The sequence below is a fragment of the Carcharodon carcharias genome, chromosome 9 (assembly GCF_017639515.1).
Source record: "Carcharodon carcharias isolate sCarCar2 chromosome 9, sCarCar2.pri, whole genome shotgun sequence".
Lineage (NCBI taxonomy): Eukaryota > Metazoa > Chordata > Chondrichthyes > Lamniformes > Lamnidae > Carcharodon > Carcharodon carcharias.
Window position 1 is genome coordinate 90,745,711 of NC_054475.1, and position 25,635 is coordinate 90,771,345.

Here is a 25,635-nt window from a genome sequence, read left to right on the forward strand (position 1 = left end):
TTTCCTCAGGCATTTCCTGTCCAGATTGGAAAAGTAAGATTCTTTCAACCCCAATTAATTACTTCTCTTGCACCAAACACACCTGTACAATTATGTAACAAAAAAACTACACACCACTATCATTTATTTAGATGATGGCATCCAAATTGAGAATCTGTTCTGAAGAGCAAATAGTTTTTCTAAAAAAAAAGAGGACCTGCTCACGAAAGTTTGATGTGAAGTTAATGAGGTTTGATGCTTCCCACCACTGAAGTTTGGCAAGTGACAATGCTAATATCAGCAAGCCAACTACCATTCTTACCTAGGTTTCTCAAATCCAAACAGTAGAACTCCTTCTAGGCCAGCAAATTAAAAAAGAGCTGGTGAATCCTGCTGGACATGTGATGACAAAGTGTGTGTATATATAGTTTCAATAACTTTAAGAAATACACAGTCTATGTTTGATATATGAGCACAAGCTTGTTGGATAATCTGGAACACCTTGAGCCCGATATGCAATGTCTTTAGTTCGAACTGCTACACGTCATCATGGTACATGAAGCATTACATCAGTTTTATAATATCTCCACTTTAGCCACAGCAGCTTGTGCTGTTCCTAGTCTGAAAAATGGTAGAAACCAGTTTTGTCAAGTCCTGCAGTAGACATTAGGCCTCATATTTTCAAAGGTTTCTTTCTCTGTTCAGTACTATCCATTATGCCACAGTTGGTGCCAGTCTTTCCAGGACAGCACTTCAATTCTGATCTTTCCCCCCACCTCCCCCCACTATCAATGCTTCAGTTAAGCATTTACTTAGCTACAGCTAGCTTCCCTTCATTTAATTCTAATATTGAAATCATGTTATAATTTGATCTAGTCTATTATTTCTTTCTTCATCTTGGAGCTTGCATCATGGTTAACTATAAATCAACTCCGTTACCTGGGTTTCTGATATCTTTCTGCATCAGCAAAAATCTGTGCAGAATACAGAAAACTCTTTTCATTTAAATAACTTAATTCCCCGTGATGCTCTCTGCTCAAATGATCCTAGTCATTTCTTATGTACAGATTTTCAGCAACCTGTTGCTGGAATTTTGGTTACTTTGTAAGGGAGTAAACGTGAAAATAGATCACTTAATTGCCCTGTGAAGTGGAATACCAACATGGTAGACTGTCCCTTTACTTATTAGCAGCGGACTGTTGTGAACACTGTCCCAAGTATTTCGAGACTTTTCACAAACATCTGGGCTGTCCAACTCTGTACAAATGACTTGGACTTCCATCTCAGCCATTTGGATTTCAGCTATATTTTTAAGAACGCTCTCAAATAAGACACACCCCTACTTAAGCACTCAATATACTGGATTACTTTCAAGCTCACAATGCATTTTTTCTAAGTTTAATCTACGAAAGAAACACTAAGGAGTGTTAACAAGACAAATAAAAATGACCAGTGGATGGCATATAATATTTAAAGATTTTCCAAAAATAATGCATATTTAATTTCCTTGGATCATAGTAAAAATATTAGAGTAACTATTTGAAATCTAGGAACTTCTAGACACATAGGTCAACTTATGGTTCATATCAACTTCTGAAACCCAAGGTATTGGTTTAAAACATCAAAACACACACGTCAGATACACAAGCCTCAATCTATTAGTCTGGCAACATTTACTATGAAGGCTAATGTTATTAATTTTGGAATTTGGGCAAGGTACTGGATGGGAACATCTGCCCATGGAATTGTATCTTGAAGTATCATGTAGAGGGTGGAGGTCCAGAAAGAAGGATAGAGAAAAAAAGTTAATCAAATTGTAGCTCATCTTCAACATTACGCCAATGAATAAACACTATGAAACACAAAATGGAAATCAGAACACTTACATGGCAAAAATAACCATTACATATGTTTATTTTAGCACATGATTGAAACAACCGTAAAGCTCTTCAGCTTTCCTCCATATTGTAGAAAACAAGCTAAAAACCGAATAACGATTGCAGACTTGCATTTAATATGTAGAAATTGTCCCAACATAACTGTACAGGGCTCAACATCAAGTTCATCAAGACAGTCTTAAAAAAAATTCAATATTTCTAATCACAGATCATGTCATGTTTGAATTATTGTATATATTTGTGTATAAGGCAACTCCAGTCTAATTTTCAACTAAAGAACCCAAAAGCTACATATAGCTCGTGAAATGCTGCATTTCCGTACAGCACTAAATCTGACTTTCCACATATCATCACTGCTGAGTGCAGATAGTAAGGAGATCAGAATAGCACTACAAAGTTCAAAGGGACAAAATGGTGGGCCCAGTTTAGGAGCAAAGCCCAGAGTTAGCCCACAGTACCATCCATATTGAATCGTGCCGAGAACAACTCTTCCCCCAAGAGTCCCAACCCCCACTCTGTGATTCAAATTTTAGTTTAAATAAATGAATATATAAACTGAGAATATGAACCCTGTATACACACAAATATAGAAAATATTCCAATGTCTTGCTCTTAGTCAGAGTTCTTGCAGGGGAATGGCATGCAATTCATCCAAACAGTACATATATGTGTCTCACTAAGTTTTGGGAATGCAATTTGTTTGTAGGACGTCATCCAGCAATCCCAACTCAAATACATCACATCACAGAATTGCACTGCGGATGAAGCTGAGGCTTCCCACACATTCCCCATGACCTACCAGTGCCAATTGGCTCAAAATATCCAGTTGCATATACTCTGGGCTACCGGGAACTGGCTTAAAAGCAGTCTCCCTTCACATTGGTTTACCTACTGTTTGACTCCAAACTCTCATACCCTTACTGATTGGAACCTAGTCCCCAAGAGTGTGCAAGCCAGCATTTTAACACTCATATAAAAAAAAGTTCTCAATTGTGTGACATTTACAAAACAACATATTCAACTCAAGTTATTTGATACTGTAGAACAAACAGCAATTTCCCTAGCAAAGACAACATTCCAACAGAGATTGTATCTGTAAATTCTTTCGATAAAGCTTCAATATATGATTAGAGCTGGCCTTGCCAAGCAAGGAAGCCTGAAAATCCCAGACAAATCCCATTTTACCACCTCAATACCTATGGATTTCTTCTACTAGATTTAGATGTTAAAGGAAAAAGGTTTTTGTTTCAGGATTACTAAGCTCCTCAGGTTTCTAACTTGCAAGTGAAACGAGTTGCAGAACAATTACTATGGCTGCTGTCTTCAAAACTCTGCACTTAACCCTCATAAAATGTAGTCTTCCAAAACCAAAATTTCCAGGATGCTCACAACAAGACTTCACTCAATCAAGTCTTCAAAGTTGCATTACTACTAAAAAATATACAACAGCATTATAGTTTACTGTCAAAATCAATTTGCTACCTTTCTGGATTATGTGCAAGCGACTGGACAGATTTAGTGTCTTTCTCCCATCACAAGAGTGTAGAACAAAACTGCTCAGTTGTAAACCACTGCATGAGGTCACAACAGTTGTCTTTAAAATATATGGCTCATAAAATATGTATACAGAACAAGAAGAAAGAAATCAAGTAAATCAAATTGCAACACTTGTATTGGTTTATCCAGGTCATTTGGATTTCACAAGAAACAAGGTTTTTCTAGGTTTAAAGGCATATACACTGCCTCCAAATGAGCTATGTTCACTTCGGTTCTAATTCACTTAAAAGTTTCTTGGAAAGTAAGCTGAGCCATCTTCTAATTGACCGTGAGGAGAGTCCAATCCAAACCAATCACAACTTGGGGAAGGAATACACCATGCAATAACACGACTGTTCATAATTATGAAATTACTATATACCTGGTAAGGTATAAGGCAGCAATGATCTGCCCCACTTTCTCCATAATCAGACTACAGCCTGAACAATTTCAGATGGAAAATATACAGAACTTGATTAAATACATTGCTGCAATGTCAGAAACAAGAATTTTACAACATGAAAATAACAGGGAGAGAATAATACATTCATTTTCCTCAACACCATCTCTATTCCAGCCCTGCCACAATATTTGTAGGCATCTAGCAACAACCTGCACCAAAGTAAAACAGTGGCAGCTTACACTATAGCAGACATGTAGCAATCAATATTGCAACACGGATAAGAATGTGGAGAATATACAGGCATGATTTTAAGTAAATACTAGGTACACTTTCTCTTTAGATATATAGGGCTCTGTAATTATCATACATAGTAAACCCAATTGCAGGTACTGCTTTTAATTGGAAACATCCAACATAATGATGAATGTCCAATCGAATTTTTTGCCCTGACTGTTGAAGCAGAAGCAAAGACTACTTTTTACCATTCGGTGTGGCAGGTTCAAGGGAAGGGGTAGTGGAAAAGAGAAAACAATTTGGTAAAATAGCATATACTGAAACAGTAGATGCTATAGACATTACAATGGAACATGGCTGAACAAGTAAGACACAGACTCTCCATTGTGAGTTCTTCGAATCGCTTCAGCAAGGATCATGGAGATATCAATAACCTAATAAAAAGAAACAAAACGATTATTCAGGATGCGTTTTGCGCATTAGAAACACAGATCAATTGCTATTTTAGTCAAACTAAAAATTGTGAAAAACTTAAAACTGGTATTACATTAATTGAAATACAACTTAAGTTGAACTGCACGAGTTTAACAATCTCAAGAGAGAAAAAAGAAAGAGGTTGGGGAATAAAAAACACAATGAGCTTTACATTGCATTTAGGAATTGCATTCACACCATTAAAGTACACTGTATTCATTCATAGCTAGTAAATCAACTTCATAACCTTAGAATATATTCATCAGATTTTACAGCACAGGGTGGGCCAAAGTGCTAACTGCTTAGTCCCATTCAGTGTCCTCTCTCTATTCTTTTAAGTTTTTCCAATATTTATCCACTTTCTTTTTGTAATTGTTTATGGAACTTGGTAACAGAAGGTGGCAGCAGGCAGAGAGAAAATAAAAACAGGAAAAAGCTGGGCGACAGAAAAAAAACTGAGCAGAAATCTGGATTGGTGGCTGTATCTTCAGTTGCTTAGGCCCAGGGCTCTGGAATTCCCACCGCGACTTTCTCTCTAAAACATCCTTTTTCAATACTGAATACTTCATAGGATGTTAAGGTAAATCTCCACCCTCCCTCACATTAGAATGTGACCATTTTAGGGCCTTATCCTGGATGGAACAACACTATGAAGCTGAACAAAAAGGCTCAATTTTTTGAACATGGTAACTTTATGCAGAGATCAAGATGTGAACTGAGACCAACTGAGTCTTTTTGGGATCTTAATATTTCAAGACCTTACCAGATCCAATGAGAAATAAAAGGGAAGGAAAGATCTCAGCATCCAACCTTAAATAATTAGGATGAATCAGATAAGGAAGCATGTAGAATGTACCAGTCCAGGCCAGGTTCCTCCCACCTTTACTCATCTAAATCTATTATAATAACCCACTTTACCCTTATCTACTTTTTAAAAAATTCTCTCGCCAGCATTTATTCCTCATCCCAATTGCCTGACTCACTCCTGACTTGTGCTTTGTAGGTGATGATCAGGCTCTTTGGGGGAGGGGGTGGTTAGTGCCGAATTACTCTCTACAGAATTCCCAGCCTCTGACCTGCTCTTGTAGCCAATGTTTATATGGCTGGTCCAGTTCATTTTCTGGTCATGGCAACCCCCAGGATTCAGCGATGGTAATTCCATTGAATGTCATGGGAAGAGGCTTAGATTCACTCTTGGAGATCGTCATTGCTTGGTGCAACTGTTACTTTGTCACTAAACAGTCCAAACCAGAATGTTGTCCAGGGATAGCTGCACGTGGGCACAGACTGCTTCAGTATCTGAGGAGTCACAAATGGTGCTGAACAATGTCCACTTCTGACCTTATGATAGAAGGAAGGTCATTGATGAAGCAGCTGAAGATGGTTGGGCCTAGGACACTACCCTGAGGAACTCCTGTGGTGATGTCCTGGGACTGAGATGACTGACCTTCAATAACAACAACAATCTTCCTTTGAACTAGGTATGACTCCAACCAGCGGAGAGTTTTCTCCGATTCCTGTTGATTCAGTTTTTCCTAGGGCTCCTTGATGCCACACTTGGTCAAATGTTGCTTGGATGTCAAGGGCAGTCACTCGCACCTGACCTCTTTGGCTCTTTTCTAGCTTTCTTCTTGTCTAGCTTTTCCTTAAATGTATCTATGCTGCTTGCTTTAACCACTCCAAGGGGTAGCAAGGTCCACATTCTTAACATTCTTTGAAGTTTCTCCTGAATTCCCTATTGGATTTCTTGGTGATGATCTAATTGCCTCTAGTTATGTTCTTACCTACATTGTCCCCATCCACTGTCAAAAACTTTTATAATTTTAGACCTCTATTAGATCAGCACTCAACCTTTTTAAGAGAAATGAGACCCAGCCTGGTCATTCTTTTTGTAAATGTACATGTAGATGCATTTCTGGTATTGCCCTTGTGAATCTTTCCTGCACCCTTTCCAGTGCCTCTATATTCTTTTTATAATATGACAACCAGAACTGTATGCAATGCTCTCAAATGTAGTCCAACCCAGGGTCAACTCAGGTTTAATATAATGCTGCTACTTTTCAATTCTCTCTAGAAAGAAGGCCTAGCGTTTGGTGTATTTGTACTCAGGTCCATTTGTTCCTCTACCCCACCTAGACTCACCTTCCAAGTAATAAGTGGCCACCCTATTTTTCTTGCCAAAATATGCAACCTCCTATTTATCAGTGTTGAACTTTGTTTGCCAATTATTGGCCGATTCCATGTCATTTATTCATATCCCCTTGTGATTTGTTGCAGTTGCCCTCAGTATTGAGTATCCTCCCCAATGTGATGCCATCCACATTGATTCCAAAGACCAAATCATTAATGTACATTGTGAACAGTAGTTGTCCCAACACTGATCCTTGAAGAATACCATTTCCCACCTTCTACCACTCTGAATAACTACCCTCTATTTCCACTCTCTGCTTTCTGTCTTTAGAGCAGCTAGTGATCCACCCTGCTACTGTCCTGACACCACACACAGACTTTATTAGTCTATTATGGGGCACTGCATCAAAGGCCTTCTGAAAAATCCAAATAATTTTATTATTTCATGGAAGTGCTGCTGGAAAAGCCAGCATTTATTGCTCATCCCCAACTGCCTTTGAAGATGGTGGTGACTACCTTCATGAACTGCTGCAGTTCATGTGGTGCAGGTACGCCCACTAGTGCTGCTAGAGAATTCCAGGATTTGACCCAGTGAAGGAATGGTGACATAATTCTAAGTGATGATGGTGTGTACTTGGAGGGGAAGTGACAGGTGGTGGTGTTCCCATGTTGGTGCTGCCTTGGTCCTTCTAGGTGATAGAGGTCACAGGTTTGGAAGGTATGAGTTGATGCAGTGCATCTTGTAGATAAGTACACACTGCTGCCACTGTGCATTGGTGGTGAAGGGAGTGAATGTTTACAGTGATGGATGGGATCCTGATCCAGCAGGCTGGTGTGTCCTGGATTGCGTCGAGCATCTTGTGTTCTTAGAGCCCCGATCATCCAGGCAAGTGGAGAGTATTCCATCAGACTTCTGACTTGTGCCTCGTAGATGGTTGATAGGCTTTGGGGAGTCAGGAAATGAGTTACTTGCCACAGGATAACCAGGCTCTGACCTCCTCTTGCAGCACAGTATTTATATGGCTAGTCCAGTTCAGTTTCTGGTTAATGGTAAACCCCAGGAAGTTGACAGTGTGGGATTCAGCAAATGGTTATGCCATTGAATAACATGAGGAGATGGTTAGATTCTCTCTTGTTGGAGATAGTCATTGCCTGGCACGAATGTTACTTGCCATTTATCTGCCCCAAGCCTGAAGGCTGTTCCAGGTCTTCCTGCAAGTGGACAACAGATTGCTAAAGTATCTGAATCACGAATGGTCATGAAAACTGCAATCACCAGCAAACATCCCCACCTTAGCCTTTATGATAGATGGGAGGTTATTGATGAAGCAGCTGAAGATAGTTGAGCCTAGGTCACTACTCTGAGGAATTCCTGCAGCAATGTCCTGTGGCTGAGATGATTGTCCTTCAAAAAAACACAACCATCTTCCTATGTGCTAGGTATGACTAACCAGTGGAGAGTACTCCCCACCACCAAATCCTAATTACTTCAGTTTCACCAGGGCTCCTTGATGCCACGTTGGTCAAAAGCTGCCTTGATGTTAAGGGCAGTCACTCACCTCTCCTCTCACATTCAGCTCTTTTGTTAGTGTTTAGAACAGGCCAAGCGGCCTTGGAGAAACCCAAACGGAGTAGTGGTGAGCAGGTTACTGCTGTGTAAGTGGTACTTCATAGTACCATCAATGACACCTTCCACCACCTTGCTATGATTGAGAGTAGACTGATAAGTACGAAGTGTGGTGACTAGCCAGGTTGGATTTATCCTACTGTGGGGACAGGGCATACTTGGACAATTTTCCACATTGACAGGTAGATGCCAGTGCTGCAGCTGTACTGGAACAGCTTGGCTAGGGTTGCGACTATCTCTGACGCACAATGTTTCAGTACTACTGCCAATATTGTCAGGGCCTATAGCCTTTGCAGTATCCAATGCCTACAGCTGTTTCTTGATAACGTGTAGAGTGAATAAAATTGGCTAAGGCTGGCATCCCTGGTGCTGGATATCTCAGGGGCAGGCAGAGATAGATCATCCACCTGGCACTTCTGGATGCAGATGGTTGCAAGTGCTTCAGTCTTGTCTTCTGCACTGATTGCTGGGCTCCCCCATCGCCGAGGGTGGTGACATTTGTGGAGCCTCCTCTTTTAGTTAGTTGTTAAATTGTCCACTGCCATTCACAACTGGATGTGGTAGGACTGCAGTAAATTACATCAACTGCTACCATTACCTACTTTATTACTTCCTTAAAAATATCAATAAAGGATGAGCAAGATTTTCCCTTTTGAAATCCATGCTATTATATTTTTCAGTTTCTAGATGTTCTTCTATATTCTCCTTTGGTAGTGATTCCATAAATTTTCCTACCATTGATGTTAAGCTGTTAATCTATAACACCCAGACATGTTCTATCCATCTTCTGAAATATAGGTATTATGTTAACTGCCAATCCTCTGCAACATCTTTTACTGACGAATTATTAAATTCATATAGTAATGCCTGTGCAATCTCGTCCCTAAATTCTTTTAAAATACATGGATACAATCCATCCAGAGCAGGGGCTTTGTCTTGTGTTTGATTTATTCCATACAATTAAAACAAAAAGGGGGATGTATGTCTCATTACTCATCTCATTGTTCAAGGAACTAACTTCATAGTTCCTCTTTGCTTTTTTGACTTCTCTCCTAATCTCTGTATTCTCTTATCATGCACTCCTCTGCTGTCTATATACCTAATGTATGTCACTTTCTTTACCCTCAATTATTCCCTTATGTCTTTATTCATCCAAGGAGTCTCTCTAGTTTTCTTTTAGAAGAATATATTTTACCTGTTGGCACTCTGTTGGATATAGTTTTAAATATTTCCCATTGTTGTTCTACATCACTGTTTATCAATATATTTCCCTGGTTTCCGTCATACTTCTGTCCTTCTCTATTATCAACTTCAAATGTATTATATTATGGTCCCTACTGCCTGTATTTTCCCCTACTTTTATTGTCTGCTCATGTTCATTTCCCATTACTAAGATCCAAAAGCAAATCTTCCCTTTTTGGGCGTTTTACATATTGTAGTAACTCTATTCCCTTATTCCTTTTCCCTATCTGCCCTTGGTGTAGTTGAAATCAATAATTATTCCATGTTCTATACGCAATTCCCTAATTTATTTGCATGTTTCTTCCTCCGCTGCCCTTCCACTGTTAGACTATGTACAGTACGTCAATTAGTGTGACTGATCTTTTATCCTTCGATGGATTCTAATTGTGCCTTGCTGATAGCTCCTTTTTTCTACTTCGATTATGTTACTCCAAATAATTACTCCACCTTCCAGTTTTCCCTCTCTAATCTTTTCGAAATGCGTTATAGCCTGCAACATTCAATTCTGCGGTCCTGATTTTTTTGCAGCCATATCTCAGTCTCAACCATGGCTCTTGTAATTTGTTGTGGTCCTCCTCAGTGTTAACTATCCCTTCAAATTTGAGCTGTTTGCAAATTTAGACTTTCAATTCAAACAATTTCTAAGTTGTATTACAAGTAGTTATTTTTTTCTTTCAAGATGTGATTCCACAAATATTTTTTCTCCTTCATTTCACCTAATGTAATAGTCTGTGCCACCCTCACCCGGAAAAGAAATCCCATAGGAAAATAATCAGCCACGAAAACTAAATGATTCCATAGACAAGTGCTACTAACTGTCTAAAGCAGACATGGATTCCATGTGAAGCAAGTTTCAAGCTCTGTTCTACATCAGTTTTAAGTACAGGGAAGTATTTATTTCTCTTGATAGGATATCAAGTAGTTCTTCTCTGTAGCATAATTAATTCTCAACATACCTGTATTTTAGGACAGTGCTTCATTTTATCCTCCTGAGGTATTGTATTGGTGACAACCACTGCTTCAAAACAGGCATTGTTGATACGGGAGATAGCAGGACCAGAGAAGATTCCATGTGTGAGAATGGCATAAACTTTGGTGGCTCCGGCAGACAGCAGCCTGTGATGCACAGATAAATCAAATCAAAAACTAAGCTCCTTCCCCTTTCACTTTGCCATTGACTGCAACATTTCACTTCCAATTTTTAATGGGACAATAACTATTTGGAAAAAACATAGGCATAATTACAAATTAAACAGATCACTGGATATCTGAATCAATATTTCAAAACAATTTAATCAACAGCCTGCGCTTCCTGCCTACTCCTTAAAACAAAACAGTCCAATCTTGTAGCCAGTGTTCAGCAAGAACGCATTCAACTTAAGTTTAAGCAACAGCATTGTGGGGAGAAAAACAGCCATTTGTAATGGACAATTGTCAGAAATTGGCCAAGTTTTGCCTCTCACCATTCCATAAGACTTTGGGACTTGACTTAAAAAGAAACCTTGAAATGAAAGCGACACAATGAGCTGACTTCTTGAATATACTGTCAGGAGGTGGCAGAGGCAGATCGACCACTGAATGGATATGAGTCTACCCAGGATTTAAATTATTTGGCTTGAGCATTGAACTCTTGTGGCTAAACTGTAGATCTGTAAATAGTACTTACAAGCTAAAGAAACTGTGGGTTCCAGGATGTCTGGGTGTGCACCCACATCCCTTTGAAATGCTAATCCCAAAAACTGTTTCATTAAAGTGAAGCTCGTTCACCAATCTGATGCTGGTAAACCAGAATATTCCCCACTGAAACACCTTCATATGTTTATGGACTATTCACAACCCCAGATGTGGGATTGTTGCTAGATGTAAGGTACAATGAAAAACAGGAGGGGCTTTTGGCACTCACTGTCATAGGTATAATTTTTTCACTATAAGAAACTGGCATTTAGGGATGGGGCAATGACTTACAGGTGGATTTGATCATTTGCACGCATGGGAACATACTCCTCTGTGTGATTAACAGGGTGGGTGCAGTTCAGAAATCAAGCAATGTTTATAAGTATTGACTTAACTTGAAAGGAACAGGATACAGATGTTTGTAGGTTATTGAAGAATACTGATATTTATAAGTTACTGGTGATACAATAAACTGCTAAAAAATAATCAAGGTGCGAGCCTTGAACATTTTCTTACATGGATGGGTTCAGGTCGGTCTTTAGAGTTGAGTATAGGAGGGAGGTGCAGGTGCACCTATCTACAGGTTATTACCTGTGAAACTGCTGCCATGCAGGTTAAATGAAACAGCACACAAAAATATACATGAAGTGCTATTATAAGACTAATTTTAGTCTACAAAAGTTGCCTACTGAAAGCACATTGATCTGCTCCCCCACCATATTAATAATGACGATACAAGAGCTGTAACAGAGATCATTCAATCAGAATAATTCAAGAGCATCAATCTAAGATAGAAAATGCTGATTGTTTGAATGTCTTTGTGGATACTGCTACAATAAAAACAAACAGATCTGAGAGGCGAGATTGGTATTGCTGGAGTAAAAAATCCAAGTTTCTGTTTCCTTTAACATGAGGCTGCTCTGCAGCCATTCCTTTAGCTTCTATAATTCACAACTCACTTGTCTGCAGCATGGCAAATTGTGCCACAAGTATCTGCCATATCATCAACAAGAATGGCAACTCGGTCCTTCACATCACCAACTAGAACCATTCGGTCAACTTCGTTGGCTTTTTTACGCTCCTTATGGATCAATGCAAAATCCACATTCAGTCGATCGGCAATAGATGTAACTCTAAAAATGGAAGGTGAAAAAAAAGAGTAACTTGGATGTGCATATGCGCAGTTTTCTGATGATAAAACATGTAGAAGCAGTAAACAAGAACTATGACAACTAAATCTTTTTGGCCCAGTTTCTTATTTGAAATTATAATTGTTTGGAAATGAATGCAGAAATAATTAGGAATGACTTGAAAGAGTTTTCAAAGGAGAAGACAGAAGTGATGCAACAGGACTGTTAGTTTAATACAGAGGTACCTACCAATCTATCAGGTTTGGTAACTCCGCTGTGTTTTGAATCAGTATTCATTTAAGAAATATTTTAATATAAAACGCATGGAACAAGGATGCCAAATTTAAATATTCTTTGTTTTTATTTAAAAACAAAGTGAGCACTGATGTTAAAATGAAAAAAAACAAAAATGTTCATAGTTAGCTGTCAGAATTAATCTCACAGGCACGTCGAGGCCAAAATGAAAAAGCCATTGTCCCAGCAGATTGGAAAACCACAAATGTAATCTCTCTATTCAAGAAATGGCGAGACAGAAAGCAGGAAACTAAAGGCTGGGAAAATGCAAAGATCCATTATTAAGGAGGTAGTTGCAGGACATTTAGAAAATCATAATACAAGTCAGGCATGGGTCTGTGAAAGGGAAATTATGTTTGACAAATTTATCAGAGTTCTGAGAATGTGACAAGCAGGGTGGATAAAGAGTACCAGTAGCTGTAGTGGATTTGGATTTCCAAAAGGGATTCAATAAGGTGCCATATAAAAAGATTACTGCATAACATAAGAGCTCATGGTGTAGAGAGTGGTACATTAGCATGGATAGAGGATTGGCTAACTAACAAGAAGTAATGTTTAGGGATAAATGGGTCATTTTCAGGTTGGCAAACTGTAACAAGTAGAATGCCACAGGGATCAGTGCTGGGGTCTCAACTATTTATATTAATGACTTGGATGAAGGGGCTGACTGTTTGTAGCCATATTTGGCAGATGGAATATAATGTGGGAAAATGTGAGGTTGTGCACTTTGACAGAAGAATAGAAAAACAGAATATTACTGAAATGGTGAGAAACCACAAATGCTGTGGTACAAAGATAGAGATGTGTCCTTGTACATGAATCAAAGTTAGCATGCAGGTACAGCAAGTAATTAGAAAAGCATACAGAATGTTGGCCTTTATTGCAAGGTCAACAAGATAAACATAGGGATGCCTTGCTACAACTGTATAGGGGATTGGGGAGATCTCACACACTATCCTGATGGAACTATATCGCCGTTCCTTCCTAACAACACTGGGTCTTCTACAACATGGACTGCAGCAGTTCACCACCATCTTCAAGGGCAATTAGGGGAGGGTAATAAATGATAGCCTACTTAGTGACACCTACATCCTAGTGCACATTTTTGGTCTCATTGAGGAAGAATATACTTGCATTTAGGGTTGTCTCATGAGGAAAGGTTGAATGATACTCATTAGAGTTTAGAAGAATGAGAGGTGATCTTATTGAAACATGATTCTGAGCAGCTTGACAGGATGCTTCCCCTTGTGGGAGAACCTAGAACTGGGGGAACAGTTTAAAAATAAGGGGTCTCCTATTTAAGATGGAGAGGAAGAGGATTTTTCTCTCTCAGAGGGTTGTTTGTCTTTGGAATTCTCTTTCACACAGAGCGTTGGAGGCTGGGTCATCGAATATTTTCAAGGCTAAGTTAGACATTTTTTGATTGACAGGGTGTTAAGGCCACAATCAGATCAACAATGATCTTATTGAATAGTGAAGCAGGCTCAATGGGCTCATTGGCCTACTCAGGCTCCTACTTCTTATATTATTTGTTTAAACATAAGTGATGGGATTAAATAGGGAGTCAGCCTTGTCTGTGTGGTATTGAAACATGATTGAAAAGAAGGTAAAAGGACTCTTCACAGATGTACTGTGAAAACCTGACCCTTAGAATTGTTCTACTACATATATTTTACAGCCGTTTAAACATTTTACCCAATGGCTCAATCTGGCTGCCTATCCAAAATAAAGATATAACAGCGTGTTCAAGATATGTGTCACGAGATACAGTAAGTGAATCTCTGCCACTAATTACTACTCCAATTAATCACAATGCAAAGTTTGAAAAAGAGCTGTTATAGGTTAGTTAAAAGCAAAATGAAAAAATTTACTTGAAATAAATATGAAATGCTTTTTTTGACAAAAAAGAACTTCAAGGGGTTACAGGAGTTCAAAGTTTGAGGAGTTCATTTGCATGGAATAGATACAAGAAATGTTAGGGTGCGATTTTATGGTCCAGCTTTCTCACGGGGGCGGGGGAACGTCGGTAGCACTGACATTATCTTAAATCAAAATCAGTTGATGCATGATGGTTTGGTGACCTTATAATTAGGAGTCCAAATTTTCTCGATGAAAACAGTGAATTTCCAGTTGGTTCTTTGATGGGGAGTTTGGTGAAGGGATTAAGATTCATTTATGAATCTCTGACTTATACTCCTTATAAAGTTTAGGGGATTGACCTATTGCTTTTAGAGCGACTCCTTCAACTCAGTTATGAATTACGAGATTAAAATTTGGATCTAGAGAAATCCTGTCCCAGCCCAAAAAAATATACATTTGGTGATTGATTGGCTGTCTCATGAGCAAATTTGCTTTAGGGAGAAACCACACCATTCAATTAAAACGCAATTATGTTACTTCATTAGTTGGCAGCTTTTTATGAATTTAAGAGAGTGTTACTTCTGTAGTATGAAAATGGTTCTGCAGCATAACTATCCAACTTTGGTGGAACATTGCCAAGTATTCCAGACTTATATTAACTAAGTGTCATTTTATTTTAAGTTTAAATGCACAAAAAGTACAATTATAATGAAATATTAATTGCACCATTGTAATTGATTAATAGCTTTAAATGCAATTTTAAAATTAAAATTTGAGCCACCTTTAAAACAAAAAAATCTTTTATATAGGAAAAAGCTGCAAATAAGATTTTATATTGAATTTAAATGATGAAAAATAGCATTGAATAATTTATTTAAAAAAACACAAAACCTTCCAAGTTCAAAAATAACCTTTAACAAAGCCCAGAAAACAGCAATAGTGATCTTTGCAGGTTGGGCACGTATCATAAATGAAGTTTCAAGTAATGGAGATTACACCATGGAGGAGGGCATCTTATTTTTGGTGAGCAGAGCCTCCTTTCTTTACTGCCTCTCAATTTATGCAGCCTGATTTAGTTTGAAAGCTACTGGCACTTTGGTTTATATACCATGAAAATGCCCCAAGAAAATTAAAACAAGATATGTTTACTGTTACTTTGCTGATTTAGAAGAAGATTCTTTCCACAATGGAGAATAAAATCAGACGATGTGTATACCTGACCAACGATCGGATATTGTGTGTTTTACACCCCCACAAAATTGAAAGTTCAGTCCCTGGTTTCTTCTTTTGCATCCCTCCAAATACCCACCTTTTGGCTCCACCAGCATCAGGAGACACAATAATGCCATTTTTCCATTCTTGAATATTCTCCTTAATCCACTTAAGTACTGCTGGTTCAGCATACAAGTTATCCACTGGGATATCAAAGAAACCCTGTGGGAGAAGCAACAAGAGTCAAAGGAATTTGGTATAATACAAGTAGACAAAGTAGGAGCTAGGATGTTTTGATGGTTTTAGAGAAAACATAAAGATATAAACACAGTACTGAATAAACACACGACTGTATAAGAAATTGTCAAAAGAAAATTAATCACGATGACATTTGTCATGCCACTTTTCAAGCATATCCCACATTTCTCTAATTCTCAAAAGTACTGATTCACCCTGGGGCACAGTTCCAACCTGGGGGTAAAGTTCCATAGGTGTGAGTCACCCCTCTGGTGCCTCATTCAATGGTTATCCTTGTGATAACTGTTCAAGATATTAGCTAAATCCCCTTTGTGTCCACATGCTTGTTTGGTCCTGATCACTGGAAGGGCAACAAAGCACAGTGGGAGAGTGGAACATTTAAAAACTGCATGGAGACCAGCAGTGGTAGGTCAGAGCACACTGCAAGGGAAAAAGCATTTAAAAGCTTTCAAACTCCAAGAGTTCTCTGTAGGAAGGCAGCTCAGAAACACAGTACCAAGAACTCCACCAGGGGTAGGGCTAGAAGAGAGTTCCCAAATCCACTCCAGCCAGAATGGGGATCAAACTACGTGCTGTTGACACCAATCTGACCCACACCAGCTGTTCAGCCAACTGGTCCTCCAAAGAATCTGAGTTGCTGTGGCAACATACACTTTTACAAGCATGTTGTAGCCTGGAGCTATGGATAGTGATGGTAGAGGCTTCAATTTCTTTCCATCACACAACTGACCAGGAATCTATGCCACTTACAGCCTGCCACTGGTGTATGTTGGAAAGATTTACAAGTTGATACTCAACCTATTTGGTTGCATTATGAACACACCTACCCTGACCCTCAAGTCCTGAAGTGAGATTCAAACCCAGAGCTTCTAGCTCAGACACCGTGTCACAAGACCTCCAGTTTTGAATTAGGAGTTCAAGAAAAAGGAAAAAGATCCAAAGAGTGACATTACAGGAAAGCAGGTAAGTGATTGGTTGGTGAGTATTTCTTCTCTAAACCATGTCATTGGATTACACTGAGATTTGGAAATCAGGGCAAGTAAAACAGTAAACAAATTAATAAGAGTATTAGCACAAAGCAGTTTCGTCCAAGTGCAGATTCTACCAGACTGTAAGAGAATTTGACAAGTATGGCAATTTGGTGAGGCAGGCTAAGAGGTGCACTAGATATTTTTTAAAAAATGAACAAAAAGAGTTACATTAAGACAGTGGGTTAAATATCTAAATTTATTAAAAAAGATTATTGCCTAGATTAGAATTATAATTGTCTATTTATAGTTTTTAAACTTGAAAACCTAATTAGTTAAATAAAATATAAAACAGCAGATGGCAGGGCAAGAGATGTGATGGTAGAGGCTGCAGATGTAGCATGTGGTAGTTAGACACCAGTGATCCACAAGAACCACATCTGCAGTCAGTTCGAGGAAAGCTGATATGCTGCAGTCCAAGCTTCAGACACTGTCGCTTCATGAAGGGAGAAAGTTACCCGGACTCTTTGTTCCAGAAGGCAGTCACGCATCTTAAGTTAAGCACTTCTGATTTGCTCATAGTAAAGGACAGGAGGGTGTTGTGACAAGTGTGGTAGGTGTGGGAATTTTTTATTTTATTTTATTCATTCATGGGATGTGGGTGTTGTTGGCTAGGCCAGCATTTACTGTTCATCCCTAATTGTCCTCAAGAAAGTGGTGGTGAGCTGCCTTCTTGAACTGCTGCAGTCCATGATGTGTAGGCATACCCAGTGCTCTTAGGGAAACAGTTTCAGGATTTTGACCCAATGACAATGAAGGAACAGCAATATATTTCCAAGTCAGGATGGTGATAGGCTTCCAGGTGGTGGCTTTCCCATGTGTCTGCTGCCCTTGTCCTTCAAGGTGGTTGTGGCTGTGGGTTTGGAAGTGTTGTCTGGGAAGCCTTGGTGAGTTCTTGCAGCGCCTGTTGTACATGGTACACACTACTACCACTGTGCATCGGTGGCGGAAAGAGTGAATATGGAGGTGGTGCCAATCAAGCAGGCTGCTTTGTCCTGGATGACGTCAAACTTCTTCAGTGTTGTTGAAGCTGCACTCATCCAGACAAATGGAGAGTATTCCATCGCACTCATGACTTGAGCCTTGTAGATGCTGGACAAACTTTGGGGAGTCAGCAGGTGAGTTATTCGCCGTAGGATTCCTAGCTTCTTATCTTTTCCTGTAGCAACAGTATTTATATGGATAGTCCAGTTGAGTTTCCAATCAGTGGAAACCCCCAGGATGTTGATGGTAGGGGATTTAACAATGGTAACGTCATTGAATGTAAAGGGGTGATGGTCAGATTCTCTCTTGTTGCAGATAGTCATTGCCTGGCACAAATGTTACTTGCTAGTTGTCAGCCCAAATCTGGATATTGTCCAGGTCTTGCTGCATTTGGACATAGACTGCTTCAGTATGAGGGGTCGCAAATGGTGCTGAACACAGTGCAATCATCAGCGAACACCCCCACTTCTGACCTTATAATAGAAGGTTATTGATGAAGCAGCTGAAGAAGGCTGGACCTAGGACACTACCCTGAGGAACTCCTGCAGTAATGTCCTGGAACTGAGGTGATTGACCTCCAACAACCTCCTGTGTGCTAGGTATGACTCCAATCAGCAGAGTTTTCCCCCTAATTCCCATCAACTCCAGTTTTGCTAGGGCTCCTTGATGCCACAATCAGTCAAATGCTGCCTTCATGTCAAGAGCAGTCATTCCCACTTCATCTCTGGATCCAGAAGGTAGCACTAGAGGAGCTTCGGGCCTTGTACTTGTCCAACAAGTACATGGTTCTTGTAGCCTGTGTGAATGAGCATAGGGAATAAACTGACCACAGCATCATGGTACAGAGAGAAATTCAAGTTGGGGCAGTGGAAAGGAATGAAGTTGTGGTAGGAAACCATAATATTTAGGGGGATAGATACTCCCGGCAGCTGAGCGAGCGAGACCCAGAAGCTGTGTTGCCTGCCCGGTATCAGGGATAAAGACATTTCCTTGGGGCTGGAGAAGAACTTGGGAGTGGGAGGGGAAGGATCCAGTGGTTGTGGTCCACATGGATACCAATGACAGACTAAGTAAGGGATTCTGCGAAGGGAGTAAGAGCAGTTTGGACTTCTGCGTTTTAATATAACCCTCAAGGTAATAACAACTAGATTACTACTCAAGCCTTGATCAAATTGGCAAAGAGTTAATCAGTGTTGATGTGTGGCTCAAAGATTGAGTGGGAGAAATGAATTAACTTATGGGGCACCAGTGCTAGAAAAGAGGAAGCTGTTCCATTAAAGTGGGCATCACTTGAACCATGCTAGGGCTTTAAACCAAATAGTTTAAAGGAGGAGGGTAGGGTAGATTCAGGTGAAGGGAAATTTACAAGTTTAAAGATAATGGGCAAGGCATTAGTGCAGGTTAGTGATATAGGTGATGATAACCAGACTGACAGGAAGGAACAGAACATACAAACAAACATAACAGTACACCAGCAAATAGGGCCAGAATAGAGAAAAACAGTAAGACCATTAGAAATGTGTTGCAAAGAACTGAATATTCAAGAGTACTTGACATTTTGGAAGGGTAGGCAGAAAGGAGGAAATGGGGTAGCTCATTTAATAAAGGACACGATCAGTACAGTAGTAAGAATGATCTTGGCTTGGAAGATCAAAACGTAGAACCAGTTTGGGTGGGAATTAGAAATGGCAAGGGATAGAAGTCACTGCTAGTTGTAGCCATCTACCAGGCCCCCTAACAGTAGCTACACTGTTAGGGCAGAGTATAAATCCAGAAATGGGGGCTAGTAACAAAAGGTACTGCAATAATCATGGGCAATTTTAATCTTCTCATGGATTGGACAAATCAAATTGGCAAAGGTAACCTAGAGGGCAAGTTCATGGCGTGTTTGCAGGACAGTTTTGGGGCAAGTTCATGGTGTGTTTTCAGGACAGTTTTTGGAACCAATCAGGAAAGAGCCTATTTTAGATCTGGTAATCAACAGGATTAATTAACAATCTTATGGAAAAGGATCCCCTGGGCAAAAGTGATAACATGATGAATTTCATATTCAGTTTAACGGTGAGAAATCTGGATCTGAAACAAGTGCCTTAAACTTAAAAAAAAAGGGCAATTACAAAGGTATGAAAGTCAAGTTGGCTAAATTGGTCTGGGAAAATGTTAAAAGATAAGACAGTAGAGGAGCGGTAGCAGACCTTTCAGGAGTTATTTCAAAACTCTCAAAGATGTCTTCCACTGAGAAAGTAAAACTCTACAAGACGACACTAAAAGCATCCCAATAAGAGCGGAAAATTAAGGGGCAAAAGGGAGGAAGGAACTTAAAACAATCACCACTGGAAAAAGCACTAATCACACTAATGGGACTAAAGGCTGACAAGTCTCTCAGATCTGATGGCCTGCATCCTAGGGTCTTTAAAGAAGTGGCTGCAGAGATAGTGGATGCATAGGTTGTAATTTTCCAATACTCCCTAGATTTTGGAAAGGTCCCAGCAGATTGGGGGAAAACTGCAAATGTAACACTCCTAATCAATAAGGAGACAGAAAGCAGGAAAGCAAAGGTCAGTTAGTTTAACATCTGTCATTGGGAAAATGCTGGAATTCAATAGTAAGCAAATTATTTAGTTGCAGGGCATTTAGAAAATTATAATACAAATTGGGCAGATTTTATGAAAGCGAATTTGTGTTTGACAAATTTAGGAGTGGAGGCCAAGATCAGATCAGCTATGAGCAGTGCCGCCTCAAAGCAGCAAATGGCTTACTCCTACTTCTTTCATTCTTAAAAGTAGAAACAGTGACCGATTACCCAGCATCACAGATTTAGCCTACTTTAATAAAAGAATTGTCGATAGATCAACAACTTGCTCATTACCCTTTAAATAAGGTTATAGTTGTGGAACAGTAGCAATAGTTTTGTACTTAAAGCCTACAGGTTTTACACACCTGCTTTAGCATTTATTTAGTACCTCTGGCTGATTACCATTCCTCTAAGCATGTAAAACAATTATGATGACAGTATTTAAGACTTGCTTCACATGGTATTTCAGCATTTTAGGCAAGATTTTAAATAGTTAATTTTGGCTTTCTGCTTAGCTCTTGAAATGTCATTAGTATGCTAATTGATGACCTCACTGAGTTGATATTAGTCAAGTGCTTTAAAATGAAAACTGCAATAAAAACAAGAGTTTTAGATCATTGGCTGCAGTTGTATCCACATTGTGCCAATACAGAATTTGCATATTTATTCCAATAAAGCAGAGTATCTCACCTGTATCTGAGACGCATGCAGATCCATTGTGATGATGTGATCTGCCCCAGCCACAGACAGCATGTTAGCAACCAATTTTGCCGAAATAGGAGCTCGACTCTGAAAATAAGATCAATTCAGTATTACAATCAAATCTCAGGCAAAGATACATGTTTTTTTAAAAAACCAAGATCAATTCTTAAAGTGTTTTAGGCATCCATCCTAAAATTGTTTTTGGCACTTAATCCATAAAGTACATTTCAATACAGTATTTTCAGGAACATTTTCTTCAGAAAGTTAGTATAGTCAATTTTAATTTTCTGCTCAACTCTTGAAAGGCCATTGTTGGAGTATTACAGTTTCCTAAACTCAACAAGATGCACCATTAGTGAATCATTGGTCCAAAAAACCTAGGAGTACATTACTGTAAAAATAAAAAGCTATCTTCCTTGTCCCCTCTGCAGTCTTTCACATGATCAACTATACCATTCTCCTCCAAAGCCTCTTCCACTGTATAGCTCAATGGGGCAAACCATACTTTATTCCAGTCTTAGCTATCCAATCATAACCACAGCATTGCCAAAGGCTTTTCCTCACCCAGCATGCTTAGAGTTTTCAAGGATCTATCATAGGAACAGTTACCCCCTCAAGCCCTGTCATTTGAGATCATGCCTGATCTGTGGCCTAACTCCCGCCTTTGCACATATTCCTTGTGACCTTAGCCAATCTCTTCTGAAATTAGCAACTGACGTGGCAACAACTGCCATTTGCAACAGAGTTTTAAACTTCTACCACCTGTGAAAAAGTGTTTCCTAATTTCACTCCTGAATGGTTTGACTAATTATGGCCTCTTGTCCTAGGCTCTCCAACTAGCAGAAATAGTTTCTCCCAATCTATTCCCCTTATTATTGTGAATAATTCAATCAAATCACTCCTTAACCTTCTAAACTCCAAGGAATACAATTCTAGCTTGTTTTAACCCCACCTCATATCTTAACCTTTGGAGTACAGGCATCATTCTGATAAATCTATGTTGCACTCACTCAAAAGCAAATATAGCTTTCCTAATGTTTGGTGTCCAGAACTGCTTGCAGTACTTCAGGTGTGGTCTAAGCAGTGCTTTGTATAGTTGAACCTTGACTGCTACTCCCTTGTATTTTAATCTTCTAAAGGCCAGCATTCTATTAATCATGAATTATTTTCTGTACCTTTTCATGATATTTTAATGTGTGTACCTGAACCTCAAGTTTCTTTGGGCTTCTATGGCTTGCAAATTTCACCATTTTGAAAATGCCCTGTTCAATCACATTTAGGTCTAAAGTGGATGGCCTTGCTTTTGCCTATATAGAAATCCATTTGCCACAATTATGCCCATTAACCTGTCAATATCTTTGTAATTTTATGCTTCTGTCTATACTGCTTCTAAGCTTGTAAGTATACCACCTAGCTTTGTGCCATCGTCAAATTTTGATAGATGACAGGATTGAAAGCCACATAAGTTGTTAATGATGTGACGAAAGTATAATAATTTTCTGGTTTATTATGAAGTAGGTTTATGGGGGTAAGTATAGGTGATTCTGTCTATGTGATTTAATTACATTTGGAGTCAAGTTTGAAATCATCAATAGTAGCTAGGTACAGAGAAGTATGCTTGACATGCTAACATGGATGCTGGCTTAACATGTAAGGTGTGAAGGAAATTTGCATTTTTAGATAAATGAAGGGATTGTTGGATTTCAAAGGGATGTTAGTCTGTTTACAACTAGCAAGTTAAGCAAGGCTAAGAAGTGTGTTTATTTTTCTCAAAGGTTACTGACAATATTGGCAACATGAAAAGTTTTTATATTATGAGGAAGATACAGTTTCAAAGACACATGGAACAATAGAATTTACATATTAAAAGAGAGAGAAACATATATAAAGGAGAATGAAAGGCTATATGAGGAAAGCCATGTAAGATCTAACAGGAATATGCGAAATAGCCTTCAAGAAGCCTCCAGCCATTTGTGCATAAATCCGCAATGTAAAGTAACTGTAATGGGAGAAAAAACATTTGGATTCCACTGTCAAGCGAGTATTGTGTTAATTTGCTGGTTTTGTTTTAAGCCTAAAATCTATTTTGGACTGTTGCCATAAAGGGGATGTGTAATTGGGAGTGAGGTCAATTAGACATTTTAAGATTTGTCATAGTAGTAAGTAATTGTAGTCGAATGTACATGCTTGAAATCTTTAATTTTTTGTTAATAAATATTTTATTTAATTTTTAAAAATCTCTAAAGGTCTTGGTGGGCTCATTACCTCCAAATTCAGTGCATATATCTTGTAATAAATACAAATTGCAAAACCATTGTGATGGTGCAGCTAAGTTTTCCTCGTGGATTTAGTCCACCTGGCATGCATCACAACAATGAATAATTGAGGCCCCAACACAGATCCTTGTGGGACACCAATATTCACAGTCTGTGATTTACAGTTCCCATTATCCCTACGGTGTCTCCAGCCACTCAGCCAATTTGCTACTAGGTGGATACTTCCTTTTCAATTCTATAAGCTTGAAGTTTAGTTAACAGTCTCTCATGATGGATTTTTATCAAATGCCTTCTGCAAAACCTATACAACCAACATCAATAGACACGTCCCAGTCCACTGCTTCAGTCACCTCTTCAAAATATTAAACCAGATTCATCAGGCATGACCTACCCTTTACAAATCCATGCTGGCTCTCTGATCAGCTGAAAGTTCCGCTTAAAGTTTTAAGATGTTCAGTCTTCCTATCCTTAATTACAGACTAGTAATTTCCCAACAGATAGGCTAATTGGTCTATAATTCCTTCATTTCCCTCTCACCTTCCTTAAATAGTGGAGTGATGAGCAATGTTTCAATTTAAAGGAATGCTTCCAAATTGAGAACTGGAAGATTATAGTTAGGATTTCTGCGATGTTCTTGTCTTCTTTCAAAATCCCGGGGTGAAAACCACCTGGTCCTGGGGATATGTTGCTCTTTAGTGCTATTAATTGGGCCCTTGAATTTTACACTTCCCATATCAGGTTCTACATCTATGTTGATGACTCATACCACACCCCCACCCTAAATACCACATCCTTATTCCCCCACTACCACCACCCCAGCTTGAATTCTGCCTTTATGCTACACTAAGTCCTAGTCACCCTTCATACTTACTCTTGTTGACCCACTTACCTCCCTTTCCCTCAACAGCTCCTTTTAAAATTCTTTTGTTTGTTTTGTGTTAATACTGACAGGATATTTATTTCAAAATATTGACCCTACCTTGTCCTTCTTGTCTTGCCTGGCATAAGGGAAGCAGGGTATGACTGCAGTAACACGGCAGGCCGAGGCAATCTTGCAGGCATTAATCATGATGAGCAACTCCATCAAATTGTCATTGATTTCTCCGCAACCACTCTGTACAATGTAAACATCTTCACCTCGAACGCTCTCACCAATCTCCACACTTTGGGGGCAGAGAAGGGAGAAAGAGGGGAAGAAGAAGAAACATATTCAGTGAAATTTTGTTATGCGAAGGACAGTGCATCACAGGCGGCAATCAGTATATGTGAAACACTACAGTACTAATACTAGGACACTGGACAGGAAGCTGGAGACAGGGAACAATAAAATTAAAAAAAAAAACACAACCAGGTCAAGAGTATGGAATTGCAAGCTCCCAAATCATCCATGCTGGCAAGTCCAAGGAAATCCAACATGAGCACATCTCACACAAAATTGCATCCTAGCTCTGAATTTCCACCTCTCTAATTTCACCCCTAATGACCTCTTTGTGTTCAAGAATCTGAGACTCGCCTCCTATTCCCTTGTGCCATTTCCTACTGCTAGACAACCTTCCTGATATCCATGGTAATTAGCACTGTGAATGCTCCCTCTTTCCAGGTACCATACCTTTTAGAATGATCATAAAGCCCCATCAAATTCTGTTTTTGCAAACTGTGTTGGGGCCTCAACTATTCGCTGTATTCAGTGTTATGACTTGGCAGATGGTGTGCGCCAGGCAGACCAAATCCACAAGGGAAACTTGATCGCACTATTACAACGGTTTTGCAATTTGTATTTATTATGAGGAGACGTGTGCACTGAATTCGGAAGTATTGAGCCCACCAAAACCTTTAGAGATCTTTAAAGATTAAATTAAAATATTTATTAACAAAGTAAAAGATTTCAAGCATATACCTAAGACCACGATTATTTACTACTTAACACAAATTTGCATTATATTGCACCTTTACTGTAGAAAGGGCTGCATCAGAGGTGTAATCAAAAAAAAAATGGACAGAGACAAATATTGGGCGGGGTGATCAAAAGATTGGTCAATGATGTGGATTCTAAGGAAAAAAGTGTTGAAGATGGAGATGTTTAAGGAGAGAAGGAAACAGGGTGGAGAGATTGTAGGGC

The 25,635-nt window shown here is 39.1% G+C and overlaps 1 protein-coding gene across 1 annotated transcript in view; it reads right to left on the minus strand.

Moving 5' to 3' along the window:
- Nucleotides 1-1,866: 1,866 nt before the first annotated feature.
- LOC121282139 (ribose-phosphate pyrophosphokinase 1) overlaps nucleotides 1,867-25,635 on the minus strand; it is a 40,955-nt gene continuing 17,186 nt past the window's right edge. Inside the window, exons 2-7 of the mRNA XM_041195644.1 lie at nucleotides 24,496-24,679; nucleotides 21,229-21,327; nucleotides 15,791-15,915; nucleotides 12,157-12,330; nucleotides 10,480-10,639; nucleotides 1,867-4,484 (exon numbers count right to left, since the gene is read on the minus strand). Coding sequence (XP_041051578.1) covers nucleotides 4,392-4,484; nucleotides 10,480-10,639; nucleotides 12,157-12,330; nucleotides 15,791-15,915; nucleotides 21,229-21,327; nucleotides 24,496-24,679 — 835 coding nt within the window. The 3' untranslated portion in view covers nucleotides 1,867-4,391. The remainder of the gene's footprint in view (nucleotides 4,485-10,479; nucleotides 10,640-12,156; nucleotides 12,331-15,790; nucleotides 15,916-21,228; nucleotides 21,328-24,495; nucleotides 24,680-25,635) is intronic.